At 43.2% G+C, this 17,482-nt stretch overlaps 1 protein-coding gene across 1 annotated transcript; it reads right to left on the bottom strand.

Annotated features, from left to right (window-relative positions):
* Nucleotides 1–4,952: 4,952 nt before the first annotated feature.
* On the bottom strand, nt 4,953–12,661 carry cbx4 (chromobox homolog 4 (Pc class homolog, Drosophila)). Its single transcript, XM_068718820.1, has 5 exons — nt 12,344–12,661; nt 12,210–12,253; nt 11,475–11,540; nt 9,258–9,324; nt 4,953–7,957 (listed from the first exon to the last, which is right to left on the bottom strand). Exons 1-5 carry the CDS (start codon nt 12,410–12,412, stop codon nt 6,554–6,556), a joined length of 1,650 nt encoding a protein of 549 aa, XP_068574921.1. The 5' UTR covers nt 12,413–12,661; the 3' UTR covers nt 4,953–6,553.
* Nucleotides 12,662–17,482: the final 4,821 nt, after the last annotated feature.

The raw sequence follows: 17,482 nt of genomic DNA, 5'->3' as shown, positions 1-17,482 counted from the left end.
TAAAATGTGTCAGAAAGGAACATAAATGGTGAGATATCAGCCACATTGAAGATAAATCCTTTCGAGTAACCCTCAGACGAGCTTTGGTTTTGATCTAAAAGTTCATGACTGATTGTTAAAAAATAATTAGTTTATACAATCTGCTGCAATACAGTTTCATTTATAATCCCAGATTTTCAGGTGCTGCATATTAAAAGAAAATAGTCCACGTGCCACAATGTCATGCCATGTCACGCGTAATTGGACTTTTGCGCATTACGATTTTACGCACGCTGTGGGGGAAAAACACCCTTCAGAAAAGACTAACGGTTTTTAATGATTATTCCAGAAGCTATATATTTTTTTCAATATTTCACGGAAACATTGAAGCGACGTCAGCTTGTTTAGAATCATGATCATATGATATTAGAAGACGAACCAAATTACATGAAGAGCAAATATGGCCCAAAACGGCCGATTTCTTCCCTCAACAACAAGTAGATTATGCAGCCTATTTATTCAGAGGGCGGTTAATAACATTATTTTAAGGCCTGGAGGAGTTTTGAGACTCGGAAAGATTTGAGTCAAGGTGTAACTTGCTTAACTGGACTACATCCAGCAGGGCAGAGTGTGATTTACCTGCATTTAAATTATATCATCATCAGCTAAACTGTCTCTGCATGTAAAAAAAAAAAAAAACACAAAATATTGAGAGCCAATCAGAATACTTTGTGCATTTACTGACAATAAATATATCTTAGAGAAGATTTAATTGAATCTTCTTATAGGCTAAATGTCGTCATGAGGGCCTGTTGTTGCTGAGATTTCGGTTATTGACAGCAATGGTCATATTATAAATAGATTTCAGAAACATTATTGTAATTATTATTTGTATTGTTAATATTGTGTTTTTATCTAAATATTTCTGGGGTTACCTCACAAATAAAACTAAGCATTTATAATTTAATTAAACATTAAATGTTTGTATTTCTGCACTCAGTATATAGCAAAGTATTATTACTATTATCATTGTTACTATTATAGTTGGAGGTTTTTGCCCAGCAGCAGCTTTTCTAGAATATATTGAACCACTAATATGGTCGTGATGATAACATTTACTCGGAATATTAATCTCACAATTTAACCAACAAACATGTAAAAGGGGAAGAAGCTGCAGCTTCTTTTTCTGTGGGCCTCAGGTGCAATTTTTTTTACATTCATAAGCTTTTCATTTTAAATGATAGAAAAATAGAATGATTATTACAAATTTGTCCTAAATCTTAAATTTCGTCAAGAGACACGTCAGCGTATCTTCACCTTGCAGTCTTTACCTGCTAAGGCCTCCAGGTCATCCACATTATCCATCCAACTGAGCTGAACGGAAGTTCAAATTGCACTTTAAAAAATAATCAAATTAATTTAAAATGCTCTACACACAACAGAGCATGGGCACGATACTGGATGGTTTTTATTTTCAGATTGTTACTTCGATTGTCTTTCTCTTTTCCAGTGTATCTATTTAAAAGGAATACACTATGCCGCCTGTGCAGAAGAGTTTATTCATTAAATGAATATAGCAGGGCTGAAGTCCCCGCATCAGGTATCTACCGTCAACGCCTATTTGTTGATGCTGGGGGCCAGACAACAAATTATTTGGCCACTGTGGTGATTGTAAAAGACGTTACAGCTTCAACAAGCGAATGCAGCTAAAATGTGATATTATATAAATACATATTCACAGTTATTTGACAAAAAATGACTGCAAAATCTTTGTATTATTGAGAAATATTGCCTACAAATGCTTTGCTCTCTATTCCTTATTGATCTGCGCTCATCATGTTGTATTAACCCTGAAATCCCGACTTCTTATTTTCGTGAAATTACGCACATTAAAGTAAACAGGCAGGGTTTTAATCAATTGCAATAATTTGTGAGGATAATTAGACGTGGGATCATTTACTGCAGATGTGTGAAATGAAATCGCAGCATAAGCAGGGAGGCTGTATACGTCGTTTGTCCGTCTTCATTCTCGATCACGTTTAACATACTGAACTATAGGCTATGTATATATATATGTACATTTGCTGATATCTGTTTAAATTCTCCCCGCTGTGGAGTAGACAAAGGCGGGCGCGCCGCGGACAAAAGATGCGTTGTGGCTGCCGTAGAAATATGAACCACCATTTTGATAGTCATAGCCTGTAGACCGACATTTCCTGTCGGTACTATAATGGCTAGAGCCTGCACGGTTTGTGTTCGGAGAGAAAGGCGGCTGGTGCGTGTAGAGAGCGGGGACTGCTGCTGCGGTTCTCCATATTTGGCTGTGAGTCGGTGAAAAGTGAGTCTGCGGGAGCCGCAATGGCGACAGCCGTACATGAATAAACAGTGCTGGCTCTGTGAGAACATTATTGGCTCTCTGGTTTCTGGGCAACTGCTGCGCACAGCTCGCTGTTGACTGTCCTACTTCACCGGGCGACATTTTCTGCTGAAGGTGGCTCACACACAAAAAACACTAAGCGAGAAACTGCGAAGCCATATTTTGGCGCATACTTTGAATTAGAAAGCACCCTTTACAGCAGCCCGATAGACCACGCCACAGCACCAGCTCTCATTTCCCACACTGTAACTATTTTAGGTTTTTAGGTTACATCTGGTTACATCCGCTTTTTCTGGATGAAAATTAAATAAAATAAAGATCCACTGAGCCTTTTTTTTCTCCATTGTTTTATGTATTTGGAAATAAAATACAGGAAGTCATCAGCGATTCCACAATTAATGAACGATCCTTCCATATGTTTTAAAATGTCATCTTTTTATTCAGATCTATTACATTTACTGAGCAACAGGCCTTCTCCGGGTCACACACTGGGCTTTAAATTATCCAAACGATCCTGCTGCTGACATGATCCTGTGAGGCTGCACTGTGCGGGGATGAACCCGACACTGTGCAGACTGCTGGTGGGTACGATGATAAAGAGGGAATGTGAAACATCACACTTGGTCTATAAATATGTTCCCCTGCTCAACGATGTTTCAGTTTCCTACGGATGCATGACTGACTGCATAGCTGGTTCAAAGCCATGAACGGCCTATAGAGAGAGAGAGAGAGAGAGAGAGAGAGAGAGAGAGAGAGAGAGAGAGAGAGAGAGAGAGAGAGAGAGAGAGAGAGAGAGAGAGAGAGAGAGAGAGAGAGATGCGAAGTTGTGTGTTCGTGGGTTTTGAAACTCCGCTAATATCAACTGATATGAGGTTCGAAACTGAGAAATGTGTCATGTGTGTCTTTGGTTGCCATGCTACCATATGGGCTTGTTAGGAGTAATTGATTGGTTGTCATATTTTTGCTCTTATTAGACTTCAGTAGCTCACACAGCCCAAATAACAACGGACGTTATTTATTTGTTAATTATCAGATTTATTCTGATTTGAAAGTGACCACTGACACTGACAGCATGTTTGGACTCTAAGTTAATTAACTCTTACTCTTCCCACTTCAGCTGGTTATTCTAATCTAAGTGAAAATTTGTTTATTGGTCGAAAACGAATCAAATTTGAAGTTGAGGTCATTCTTGGGAAATTCTAGCCCTGATTGCCTCCATGAGATCCATGCGTATTTTTACGCACTTGTAAGCCAGAAAACCACCGTGAGAAATGACTGTTAACTGATAACAAAACAGGATCAGGGAAGTTCAGAGAGAAAGACTAGTCATTTAAAAAGTAGATGGAAAAAATGCCTAATCCATTTGATTTAAGTGGAGTGGAGATATGTCCCATGTTTCTGTTCTTGTTTCTGTTCTTAAAGAGTTCTCTGTTTGTGTCACATTCTTTAATAGGGAACTCCCATGACTAAACTAAAGACACAGCACACACACACACACACACACACACACACACACACACACACACACACACACACACTCCTGGGCCTTTCTAACACTCAAAACATTCAGGAGTTAATCTCTTTACAAGCTTGAGATTCCAATATAAAGACAACAATTTCTGCTTACATTTTCAGATCAAAGTCCTGGTTAGAGGGCTTTTAATGATTCTCTTTAAGTCAAGTGAGTTTTAACTATATAGGCCAATATCACAAATTTACCTCTACAATGTGTACAGCACCATCTGTCCTTTGACCCTCGCTTCGGAAGAAACAAAGATAATAGGGAGACAAAGGCAGTTTGAAGAGAATTACCAACATAATAAAATTACAGTAACTTCAATACTGACAAGACAAGACTGAGTGAGGCCCATACATTTGGCAATGTCATGAAAGGTCAGCTGAGATATGCACCAACGTGTATCTGAAGCTTTGCATATATCTGTGTCTTCATAGGTCTGAACTTGTCCTTTACTGTGTGTTAATAATGTAGGCAGAATTGCTGTCATAGTGACAGTGTTTTTTACGAGACAACACAGTCCTATAACAACAAGTTACACAATGATCTGGAAATGCCATGGTCATGTTGCAGACGCTAATTAAATGTCATAAAACTGACGTTCCTAACAGGCACTGTGTTCTGGAAGGCACACACACTTATTATACGACGGACAAATACCCTCCATGACGCCTTCTTCTTGATGGAATCTAACAGTTACATAACAGTCTTCCCTCCAGTTATGTTGTGTGTTTACATTCCTGCTTGGGGTCGAGCTGCAGTAGAAAAATAATGCATGGCTAAAGTTTTAATAATACAAGTGGCCGGTGCAGTTATACAATACAGAGGGCCCTTTGTGCGGGATCGTTTGTGATTATGCAACATGATCTGTTTTTCTATTCATGGTTCACAACCAAGTTAGTGTTTCTTGTGTTTATTGTTCCATTCGTTCTCTGTATCAGCAGAAACGCTTCATAACAACTGCAGGGCAGGAACAGTGATACATAAATCTTTCACTGAACACTAAAAAAACAATAGAAAAGTTTGCCAATAGTATGTCCAATTTATCAACAACCCATCAAATATAAATACATAAACATGTAAGAGGTTATTTCTCTCTCTTTATTGTGAAACATACCATCCAATAAGCTGTGCCAACAGCAATAAGTCTACCAACTCCTGGTAGAACATACTTTATATCAATCATTTTGATTTCGAACCAAGTGCGAGAATGAACAAAACAAAGCACAAAATAGAGAACAAAAAGGAGCTAACAGACTTAAAACATCTTTTCAACTGTTCAATGGAATCAATTGTAGCTTCTGATGCAGAGAGCATCTTTGTTACAAGTTAAACGGCAATAAATATGCTATATTTTTTATTATTATTATTATAGCATTCTTACTGGTTTGCATCAAACGTGCGTGGAAGGCAATTTAGACTCAAATGCAGGTTACATCCAACAGCTTTGACATTTGAATTTTCAGCAGCATAATCAAAACAGCTTGCACTCATTGGCTCGCATGTAACAGTATACAAAGGCCGCCTCGCGACTCACATTTAATTAATCTGTGTAACGTACTCATTAATCACCCTGGTAGCTTTTTTTCGAAAGCTAATAACAGTAACGTGTGTTTTCCAGATAATACAATGAGCTCCAAAAGCAAAATGAGATGAATATCGCTACTCTCTGTGACATTAGGAGAGTCCTAATGAGACTAGCGTATGTATTTTAAAGTAACTCCAGCAATATGTGAGGTCAACAATAAGTTAATAAATCATGATGTAATTACGGTAAGAATCAATACGTCGTCTTAATGGTAAGTCACATGTTTGATAAATGACACCTTGTTCTTAATAGTAACAGACCTTTGAGATGTCACATTTCAGTCCATAAATGTTTGCTAAAGGTGAAATGTGCAACATAGCAATAGATCGGGTTGCAACGGCATATTCACTGACGGCTTTGTTGCATGTCAGCAGCAAGATCAAAACCTGACAAAAGAAGAAAAGACCGGGACATTTCTTTAAGGTTATTGACACAGCCGAGCGCGTCCCACACTGTGTTTCCACTGTATTCAGACACACCTGCTTTGTAAATTTGCATGTCATAGCTTAGCATGTTTTCTCAAACAAACCACAAACAAAACATCTAACAAAATATGCCAATTCCGTCTAAGGGAACCTGTCTGGAGTAAAAAGTGAAATAAGACTTCAAGAGAAAAGCTGTTTCTGTCCTCGTAATGACACAACAAACATGTGAAAATGTAATTAAGTGCTTTCAATTTGATCTTTGATCACCATATACTCAACAACATCCTCTCTACCTTCTATCAGGACCAAAATAAGTGATATTATTCATAAGAAACATGTATAAGCCTTCATACATCTCAGGTTATAAGTTTGGTGCAGGTATGAAAGAACAGCAAAAGTATCCCATTAGGCTCCATATGACAAATAAACCGTTTTTTAAAAGTGGAACACATCCACCTGAATGCATTCGCTCAAATCCTCGAGGGCACTTTCTTGGCTACGACGTCACAGAGGAGTTACAGTATAAAACATTCTAAGAAACATATTGAATTTGAATGATAAATTATAAATTTCAACATTTACAAAATTCTGATGTTTTTTTACATATGTACATATTAACAGCATTCATCCAATCGGTCACTGGTAGTCCTATTTTACAAAATGGTTTCTTAGAAAGAAACAAATTCCTTGAATGTGACAGTCAGACTGTTTGTTGTGATGTCAGTGATTATGATATTTCCCATAAAAGGAGAGATTTTTTGAAGAGGTGCTTCTTTAGATTTCTCTGTGGATTTCTGTGCGTCTTCTATCACATGAGTTGTGTTTGTGACGGCAGGCTCGGGCTCCGGCAGTATCTCCGTCTCCACCTGATTCTTATTCTTTGGGCAGCTGAGATCCATCGGCTCCTCTTGGCTGCCAGAGTCCACGACCTCATATGTAAATGTACTGCTGTGGCGGGGGCCGCTACAGTGGAGGTCCATAGGTTTGTCCTGAGGTGGCGTGACCACAGTGCTGGGGACGCTGAAGCTTCTGGAAGTCAGGTAGGTTTTGGAGACGCTCCTGTCCTCAGCGGGATCTGATAGCTTTCGCTTGCGGTCGTTGGGAAAAGAAGGGATCCTGATCTGGTCAACGGCTGTTGGGGTCTGGATGTTGGTGTCAACAGACCACGACGTCATGGGTGAGCTAGCAGTCAGCTGAAGGGGTAGATCATCCGGTAAATCGGCCTGACCACGGGCCACCTCGGTGTTGTATTCCTCTGCTGTGCTTGGTGAAGGTTTGGAGAATTGTCTGTCCTTTGGGGAACACTTTATAGGGTGCTCTGCAGCAGGGAGGGAGCTGCCGTTACAGAGCTCTTTTGGGATACCGTTCTCAGGGTGCTCCACCATTTTGGTTGTGTGTGCTGGATTGTTCTCCGACGGTTTGGTGCTTTGGGGTTTCACTTCGCTTGAAGATTCCCCGTGTTTACCCTTAGCTCCATGAGCCTTGTTGCTGTCCATATATTTGCTCATGACAATAACAATACGTCCATTCTTGTTTTTGTTCTTGATTATCTTCATTTTGCTGCTAATGGCGCTAGGCAGGGTCGCGTCTTTAGGATTGGGTTTAAGGGCATGTTCGCTCTCAGCATCTTTAACAGCGGGTTTCCTCACCTCCACTGCCACCTCTTTAACTTTGCTCAAGCAGCCTGTGTCTTTGTCTCGAACCCATTTCTGCTGCAGGGCCAGCGGTAAGTTCCAGCCAGGATTTGCCGGTTTACTGGCCGGTTCCTGAACTTTGACCACCTCTTTGAGCCTGGAAGCCTGTGCGTCGTACATGCTCGGGTCGGGCTCATAGTGGTGGTGCTTTTTGCTGTTGAGCTGGTAGATGAACTTCTTCTTGCCGTTGGTTGGCTGGTCAGCGGGGATCTCCTGGCTGCTGGGCTGGTACTGATGGTGCTTCTTGCTGTTGAGCTGGTACTGTTGAGGCTGGGGGCGCTGGACCGGGATGGGGTCGGACTTGAGGATAGCCTCAGCGTCCTGAGATGATTCTTCAAAACCTGCAGGGATACAGGATCTTCTGGCAAATGAGGGTACCTTGAAGAAAGAGACAAGACACCAAGTTTAACATTTCCCCTATTTTCACCAAACTCAAGAATATAATGAGCCAAATAATAATAATGAGGATTGGAATTCTGGGATGTCTTTAACTAATAACAAAAAAAAAAATAGGCCAACTAAATAGTGCATGTGTTGGTGAGGTCTCACAAGAGACAGATTAACAAAAGTATATATATATATATATATGAGAAGCTCTGTGAAGACCAGATCCTACATTTCCCATAATGCGACACTCGCCTCGCTGTGATTTACCTTCCCTGGCAAAAGTCTTTCAAACACTATACCACTATTCTGAAATGCACAGTTTTATGTAATAAACTTGGGATCTCCAAGTCCAAGCTCAGATAACCCCCATGACATCACCATGACATCATCAGGGATAATGCCCCTTTCAAAAGGAGTTCAAACAGCAGCTAAAATAAGCAGACCCACAAGCTGAAAATGAAAGACTTTACAAGATGCGGAAGCCTTTTGGAAATTGAAATTAACTATCCAATCAGTGCTCAGTTCACAACCTCGCTCCCACCATCTTGTCCCCTCCCCCTCCTCCTGTACAGGCTGACCCTTCGGGCTGTCAAAGGGGAACTGCAGCGGAACGCTCAAGACGCTCCGGCTGTGACCTCAGGTCAGAGAAGTGCCACCAGACATGTCACGCTTTATTCCTGATTGCTGGCCACGTGTGACTCTGGCAATGTGGTATGCCTCTTCGGGAGTGACACTGCATAACAATTGGCTCCAAGTCTCCCAAAATATATTATCACATTCTAAAAAGGACAGAGGTAAAATAGTCAAAGCACAAGACAAGTGCTACTTTCAGCCATCTATTTTCATCTTTTGCAAACAGGGAAATGAAAGAAAACATTCTCCTGATACAGATTCACTTGGTCCAAAAAGACCCTACAATAATAAGCTCTCTTTAAAGCGGTTTCTTTGCATATGAAGCTATTTAGCATAAAAAAAATTATGAACATGCAGATAAAATGAGTGCACTCATGCGGCGCTTGCATAACCTCAGGCAACAAACCCTGTTTCATGATGAGTGAGCAAACAAATCAGCTGTAGGACCCCATCCTTTCTTTGCCCTTTACTCCATCTCGCTCAAAGAAATCTATTAATAACCACGACCATGATGACTGCAGCTCTCCAACACCTGACAGGCCCAAAACCCCTTTTTGGCCTCTTACAGAGCGAAACTTAACAGGAAGGCTTAGAAAAGCAGAACATTTCTGCAGAAACTGTCATGTGATGACTCATAAACGATGAAGAAGATAATTACCTGGAGTAAAAGATGTTTTGGTTTTGGCCCCCGTTTGCGATATCCCAACAGCTGCTCCTGTCTCTCTCTGTGAAAACAAAAAGGTAATTACATTTTCTTGCACTATATTTACCTTCTCAATATAACATCTAATTTAAATGACAGTTTTCCACCTTTCTGTATTAAAAAAATTATATCACATAGAAGATTACAGGGTTGACATTTGGAGTATTTATTTGTTCATTTTCTTCTACCTATTCAAGGTCAAAAGTGGAATTTAGATTTGGAGGACTAATGAATGCCCACGTGTGACCTGCTGCAAAGCATTATGGTCCTTATTTGCATAGCTCTCCATGGTAATAGGCCCATTCCATATTCTCATTATCCAGGAGAAATTCAATTAAGGCTACAGCAGGAAAAATCTCCCCTTGTCTTTCAAACCTCCTCCGTCCTGCAGCACGCCCTTCCTTCTACATTGAATCTGTAATTAGGGTCATGAGGGATGAAATGGGATAAAAACAACAGAACTTCTGGGATACGTGCTGCTGTTGAAAACATGCAAACCACCACCCTTGTGCAACACAACGCCTACACTCACTCACACTCAAAATGTAGGGTGAATGAATATCTGACATGTAACAAACATCTCTTGGAACTGTTTTTGTAGAGGGAGGAGAGAGGGAAGCGTGTTGTTGTTGTTGTTGTACTGACTAGACCGAGCACTTGGGTTTATCTGTGAAATATTACTCCCCGATATAAACCTTGACTCATCATTGGCTCATAAATAACCAGCGGTGGGTGAAGGCCGGCTGCTCACAGGCTTCACCAGGCATGTGTAAATCCAGCCTATTGTTGGCCTCTCGCTGCAGATGTTCAAACTATCAGAGCTGCCAGAAAATCGCCACAATAAACAGTCTACATTTTAATGCTATAATGTGTGCGATTTCAAACAGCGTCCAACGGGGGTGACCCCTATTCACAGAAGATTTGGCAATTACAGCCTCCCTTGTCGGATCCCCTCCCCCATCCTCTGGGAGCAGAGAGGAATCCACACACACGGCGCAGAGGCAGCACTCCATGACCATCAGCAAAGAGCCAGACACACACACACACACACACACACACACACACACACACACACACACACACAGGCAGGCAGGCTGCAGGGGAATATGAGAGCCGTACACTGGAAACGCCGGAGAGCACTGCGTGTCAATTAGCCTTTTCAGAAATTCAAATTCCTTTCCCCAGCCATCGTGTCTTTACCCAGTCCCACAAGCGGCCTGGTGGCCTGCAGAGAGAGTAAATCTCACAGCCCTCATGAGTCCAGCAAACCAGACAAGATGTTGTTGTGCACGTGCCACAGGGCTAAAATGACAGCATCATTTGTATTCATTAGCATCTCAACCTCTGAGATTGACATTGATGTGTTTCTGATTACCTACAGGCCTCTATTAAGCCTACTCTTGACCCACGATTGAAAGCAGGTTGATGATTTATGCATCCAAGGTGAGATATTCTCTTTCCACAACATTAAATAGCAAAATAAAGGCAGCAGTTGCATGCGACGCGTCAGCGCTAGTGTTGTTGAGTGGTTTTCTTTTGGGTGGAAATCTGCCTGCAGAAGCAAAGCACAGCTCAGCCTGTTAGCAGATCTCAGATTAGTATAGTGATGGGAATCCCATCAGGCAGTAGCTTGGCCCCCTCACATGAAAACCACAACAAACTGCTGCACTTGTGTCCTGCACCCTAACTGAAAACAGTCAGGCTCTGGAGTGCAGCTGCTAATTCAGCACCTGTCCTACTTAAACTCTACAGTTGCAAACTAGTAAAAATACGATTATAACCAAATATTTTTAGTTTACTCCACATGGGGAACATTGCTTTTCCATTTTCATTGGTCCATCTTCCAAAGCTACTCGTTTTCTGTCATGGCATGCTGTTGAGCCCTCGGATTCCTGACGCAAAATCACATAATGAGATGATAATTTGTTACAATTTACGCCTCCATCCCTGCGTACATTTCCTCGTGTCCGATCTTCCCATTAGTATGATTTAGGAATTCTCACTACCACATCCCCAGCCTTTTTCCCAGGAGACAGTTCTGTGGGGAGGAGGAGGGGTGGGGGTGGGGGGGGATCAGTGCTAGAGTTACTAGAGCGCCCCTCCTCCCATGCCCATATATGGTCATGACTGAACTGGAGCCTGCGCGGCCTGTCCTAAGTCCACATCTCTCACCTGTGTTGAAACGCGACGAGGAGGCGCGGGTCAAGGATGTTTTCCTCTGGTTCCCATGTGTTGTATCTGTAGAGAGGAAAGAGCAACTGTCAGCGAGCTGTCACGTGCAAACTTCCTTTTTCAAACTGACACACAGGCCTCAGCGTTTGTCCCGTCACACACACATTCCCACGTCTTCACCGTGACTGTGCAGTCAGTGCGGAGTGGACAGGTGAGCCAGGCGTCCAATTTAACTTTAAAAAGGTGCGGATTTCAATTCAAATGTGCAACAAATATTAGTCACATTCCCGCAACAGCAGATCAACCATGAGGACACGCAACTGCAGAGCAAACATGTCAAAGACGAATTGTCTGTATGTGCTCTCCAAACGGTCCTCCAGCACCAACATACAGTCGGCCATTTTAGCACCACTGTCTCGTAAATTCGCTGGCAGAGCAGAAATAATTAAAACGGGATTACATGGCTGTGCCTACCCCCTTCCCTCGCATAAATTAGTGAAGGCATCCGCGGATACACTGAAACACATACCGACCGCGCTCTCCTTACGCACACACACACACGCACGCACGCACACAGGGACACACTCTGCCACAAACAACCACACGCTCTGTGCGCGCACGCCCTTGATGAATGGCATTTTTAAGTAACAACACTCGATTTTGATGCAAAATTCTGCATTTTTTTCTCATCGCAGTGGAGATATTTAATATAATGATAATTGCATTGAGACTTACTTGGGAGACCAGCCTCGCCACTTGACCAGGTACTCGATCTTGCCCTGTGATGGTGGAGAAGGAAAATCTGGTGAGGCTCGCGTCAAACGCAACATTGCAACGTTCAACGTTTGCAAACGTGCTCCCTCTCTTACCTTGCGGATGCGCTTCTTTTCGATGCCCTCCACCGCAAAGACGTGCTCTCCGGCGGCAGGGAGCTCCATTCTCGCCTGAATCCGATCGCGGGGGAGTCGGTGAAATGTTGGCTACGCACCGTCGATGTGCCTTCCGCTCGGTGCGTGCTGTGCGCGCTTGGTAGTTTTCCAGTTGTATCCAAATCCAACTGTATTCCCTCCACCTCTCCTCCTCTCTCTCTCTCTCTCTCGCTCTCTCTCTCGCTCTCTCTCTCTCTCTCTCTCTCTCCCTCTTTTGCACAATCCACAGTCCTAGCTATGAGTATACAGATATTCACAGTGCGGCTGCGAGCAGCTCTTTTCGTGCAATAGCTTCAGCTCGATGCATGACGTCAGGAGGGGAGGGGGAGGAGGAGACCTTGCACAGAGGTTGGGGTTTTATCCCGTGCGTGCTGGACTGCGGGAGGGATATTTGGAAATTCAAATCAATCACTACCTTACTGTTACAGCACTAATGCATAAAATCTACTCGCGCAGTTGCATCGATTCTTTTCGATGGCAAGGCTCGTGGGAACCCCTCCTCCAACGGCTGATACACTATTCACATGAGAAAAATACTTAAGAGTGGTTGAGTTGTATTCAAGTACATATGGTGTGTGGATGTTAATTAATAGTATGACTTTTCAATAGATGCGTCTATTTAAATCCACACAACAATTATGTTATAACTGCATCAGGCATTTTTAATGCAGCAAAACTGCACCCGAGGGAGCTGAAATAAACAGTTTCGTCTCCAATCCTCTATCTCCACTATCAGTCAAAGCTGTTTTAGCAGGAAACCTCTAGCCTTGAAGGTGACAGCAGTGAGTCACCAAAGCTTGTTTATCACTCAAACCGAGGCACTGATGAAAGACAAGTTCCCCTTTTTATTTTCAATCCCCTTAAAGCAGCAGTTAGATGTGCAGACGGAGGCTTACACTTCGAAAATATAGGTCACACAAACTGATCGTCAACCCAGTGCCTTGTCCTCTGGGCTCAACTGCCATAAATATGACACACAGCAGAGGGTTGCCGTGCAGCCTGCAGCCTACCTGTGGCAACTTTCTAATGGTGCCAGAAAGCTCAGCTTGTTTCCCCCCTAATATCAGCATTACAGCCTGTTATCTGCTGTACTGTTGGTTGTCTATCTGCTTCTTGACAATTTAAATCCAAAAGCATAAACCACATCACCAGTGAGTATGTACTGTGAACTGTAAATGTCAGCAACATTAAGTCCCCGGATTTATGGGGACTTAATTGGAAACATGAGAGAAAACGCGCGTTCGTGCATCAAACGCTCGTTTTTGTGCGCAAATTGCCATCTGTGCGCATGATTTTCATCAAAAAAAGGCGCAATTCGTTTGAATGTGTGACATGAATGGCGTCAAAAGAGAATCAAACAAGCTAAAAAGCCGATGCTTTTCTTGCTCCAAAAATAATTCAGCACCACAAGGGTTAAAATGAAGCCTCTAAGCAGAGCGGCAGCGGCCAGCCTATTAAACACAGGCACGATATATCTCTGCCCTGCCATATAAGGCAATGGAGAAAAAGCTCCGAAATATAGCATTTTGCACTCATTAATTCCCGAGTTTCACTCTTGAAATGTGTGCAGAAGGGGGTTAAGACTCAAATATAGAAAACGTGCTCGATTAAAACTCCGTGTATTCGCCTTATTCCTCTGTTTTTCCTGTGCCCTTCAGCCGCGGCCAGGGAGCGCATACGCCCTGCTTCCCTAGCAACAGCATGAAAGAGAGAGAGAGAGAGAGAGAGAGACGCGGAGAAACAGAGAGAGAGAGAGAGAGAGAGAGAGAGAGAGAGAGAATTTAAGTTTGTGACAAACAAACGAGCTCTTGATAAAATGGCACCAAGGAACTGATGTTTCCTCAATCATTATTTTGGTCTTTGAACAGATCTCATCGAATCGAAATGCATATTCAAAAGGTCTGAGCGCATTAGGACATTTTGTGGCTGGGAGGTATTCAGTGTGAGCTCTGTTTATTCACCAGGTACCCAAAATACAAATTATGTATCATTTTGTGTTTGCACTGAAGGGAATGACGCCTGGAGTCTGCGTCAAGCCAGAGATAATCATTTAGAAAATCCTCTGACTTAGCCAGTCGGAGTCTGTGATCTGATCACAGCTCGATGTAATATAAATATATTTGGTTATACTTACACAAAAATTAATCAATAGACTTTATCGGAAATGCGCTTCGATCACCTGGCAGGTCTAAAGTGAAACAGCGTCACCAACACGCAGAATGGCTTCTTAATTTACAGCGACCATGTTGCACATCAGGTGTGAAGGTTTGAGGAATTGGAAACCTTTCGTTCTTTAAAAGTATTTTTTTGTCTATCTTAAATTGGTTCGCTGAGGAGTTGTGAGTGTTTTCCTCTGCGGCCGAGAGATCCATATACTGCCCGAAGCACCTTAATGATTAATCATCTCTAACATATCTAAAATCCCTTGAAGCACTAAGACATGTCTTCACTATAATCTTATCTTCCTCTTTATAAATGTGAATATATACAGTGTTTGGTAATCCCAGGTCTGCACGCACTCTTAGGAATGCGCTCAGGTAACCACGTGTCCCTTTTTATGCACTTGTTCATCTGTGACTTTGGCATTCAAATGTTGATAAAAGCCGCTGACTGGAAACAAACCAGTTTGTTTTGTATGACAGCTTCGATTGCCGACAGCTAAATGCAAACTCTGCAGGCACATAAATAGACACACAAAAAAATACCAGGGCGTTGATCACAATCACCCGACGTTGATCAGGTGATTTGGTTGAGAAATAGTTGTGAAAAAAGCTCAATCCCAAATTCAACGACGCACAGACGCTTCTGATGTGTGTCTCCCCGCTTGTATGCCGTTATCCGCGGTGTGAAAATGCTCCTAAATGAACAACAAACACGGATATTCAGACTACTTTGTGACTGTCTTATACGTTTTGGAATTTGTAGAAATGTTTGTTTTAAAAGGCTCCGGGAGTGCTTTTGAAAATGAAAAAAAAAAAAACGTTCGTTTTTTATTTTGTCCTTGCTGCACCGTCGAGGTCAAATGAGCTGTTATCTAAAACATGAGGACAACTCAGGGTCAGCCCGTCTGTTTCTCATCTCCTGACTCTTCAAACAACCTTTTATTTCAGTTTGTGTCAATGCTTTACATAGTCACACGTTGGGCATTGAGAATACATGTCTTTGAGACAACGCAGGAGCAGGAAATACGTTCATTTTAAACTCACAGAAAAAGTTAGGAGTTGTAAAGGAGTCTTTCTGATAGTGATTTCTACAGAGAAAAGGAGTGGAAACATTGTGCATGTAAGAATGTTTGTGGAGAGTATTCATGGGGGTGTCAATGTGCCTGTAAGAGGGCCAGGGTCAGGTTGAGTCCTGATCTCTGGTCTGGTCTCAGCAGGAACCACAAGCAGCTCAGCCTTGTGACCTTTTGTTTTCTCTATTGCAACACCAATTTCTTTCGCCATTCTCCTTCTCTCTGTCGTCCAAGAATGCTCTGCATGCACACAGCTGGCTCGCTCAAGAAGAAATCCACAAAATGGTGGCTCAGGGGGAAGCCAGGAGGCCTCCCCTCCTTGGCACCCAACCACCCATGGTGCCAGGAGTGCCAACTGAGGGAATGGAGAGTGGTGGAGGAGGGAAGGGAAGGGGGTGCTGGGAAAGTGTGATTGATGCAGAGGGAAAGGAAAAGAAAAAAGGTGTGGTGGGAAGAGGAAAAAGAAGGGACAAAAAGGAGACAGGAGAGAGGCAAGAGAGATAGACCTCTGCGTCGGCAATAGCCAAGCATCCGATTCATTCCTCCACAGCGACGAGAAAGAAAAGAGTGGATTGGTTTAAGGGACAGAATGCAAGGACAGGGTTTAGAGGAGGCGAAGGAGGGGGTTGTTGCAAAAATGTTGAGAGGGCCCTACAGCCATTCTCACGGCGCTCAGCGGGCGGTCATTAAGCTCCACTATCTACTAGGCTGATGTAGCAAGGACATACAGAGGAAACATGCACACAAATGGCAAGAAGACAGAAGAATTAAGGTTTACACTGTTGCTGAAAACAAGATGGAAACTCACTGACTGAATAACTGCAATAGAAGCTCTTTAATGTAAATATGTTGTATGAAGTTCAGGCTAATTATGCTGTAACAATAGCTATCCTTTTCTGCTTCAGGTGCTAACACAGAAATCTCCCGTTCCTTTTGTCTGCCCCTGACATATGTTTAATTATGATAATTGTAATAAATGGAAGCTATTAGGAAGCCATTCATCTTGGTGATGCAGATTTTAATGCACTATGAAGATGGGGTGGGGAGGTGTGTGTGTGTGTGTGTGTGTGTGTGTGTGTGTGTGTGTGTGTGTGTGTGTGTGTGTGTGCTGGGGGGTGGGAGGGGGGGGCAGCGGAAATTCCTCCTCCAGTGTCATTGTCACGGCCATTGTTGCACCGAGGCGACAGGTCTGTGGAGAGGGGTGCTCCTCTGCCAGGGTGGGCTCTCCCTCCCTCCCTCCTCTTCCCCCTAGTGCCTGCTTGCCTGCAAGGCTGCCGTCGTGTGGGGTTCACCCCCACCACCCCCACCACCACCAACATAAGCTTCCCCCATTGATCCCCCTCTACCCAGGAGCCTGAGCAGGAGGCTCGGGGGGGGGGGGGGGGCTGCAGGGAGCCTGGGAGAGAGAGAGAAGAGGAAGGGGGTGGGGGCCTACAAAGAGCACCAGGCTTCAAGGGTGGTGGTAGGGGTGAGGGCCGAGATCAGGGGCGGAGGAAGGAAGGAGGTGGTGCAGTGGAATTCTGGCAGAATGCGGCTGAATGCTCGACTTGTCGATATGGTATTGAGCTGCAGCGAGGAGGACAGCATGGATGTTTGACTGCTGAGAGAGTGTACAGCTGCCTCTTTCTGCTCATGAACGCAGCACTTTGTTACTGTATGTTGAAATCATTTATTCACTGCCATCAATGATAGAGTTTTGTGCATGAAAAACACAATAGTAAGCGCACAATGGTACGCCTCGGAGAACAAAAGCGGAATAATCCACTGAATAATTGTGTGGATTTCTGTCTGATCTAAGGCAGAAAGGATTCCCTCTGCACGGGATGGGGTGGCTATTTTCATCG

The sequence above is a fragment of the Cebidichthys violaceus genome, unplaced genomic scaffold (genome assembly GCF_023349555.1).
Source record: "Cebidichthys violaceus isolate CVI_PGR_0920_01 unplaced genomic scaffold, fCebVio1.0.p SCAF_23, whole genome shotgun sequence".
Taxonomy (NCBI): domain Eukaryota; kingdom Metazoa; phylum Chordata; class Actinopteri; order Perciformes; family Stichaeidae; genus Cebidichthys; species Cebidichthys violaceus.
This window is presented reverse-complemented; position numbering and strand designations above follow the sequence as displayed.

What these genes read in the sequence shown, in the direction of transcription:
- cbx4 (XM_068718820.1), bottom strand. Translation starts at nt 12,412, where the DNA reads ATGGAGCTCCCTGCCGCCGGAGAGCACGTCTTTGCGGTGGAGGGCATC. An exon ending in AAAAGAAGCGCATCCGCAAG is followed by an intron (nt 12,254 to 12,343) that starts GTAAGAGAGGGA and finishes CCACCATCACAG; the next exon opens with GGCAAGATCGAGTACCTGGT. An exon ending in CTCGTCGCGTTTCAACACAG is followed by an intron (nt 9,325 to 11,474) that starts GTGAGAGATGTG and finishes TTGTTTTCACAG; the next exon opens with AGAGAGACAGGAGCAGCTGT.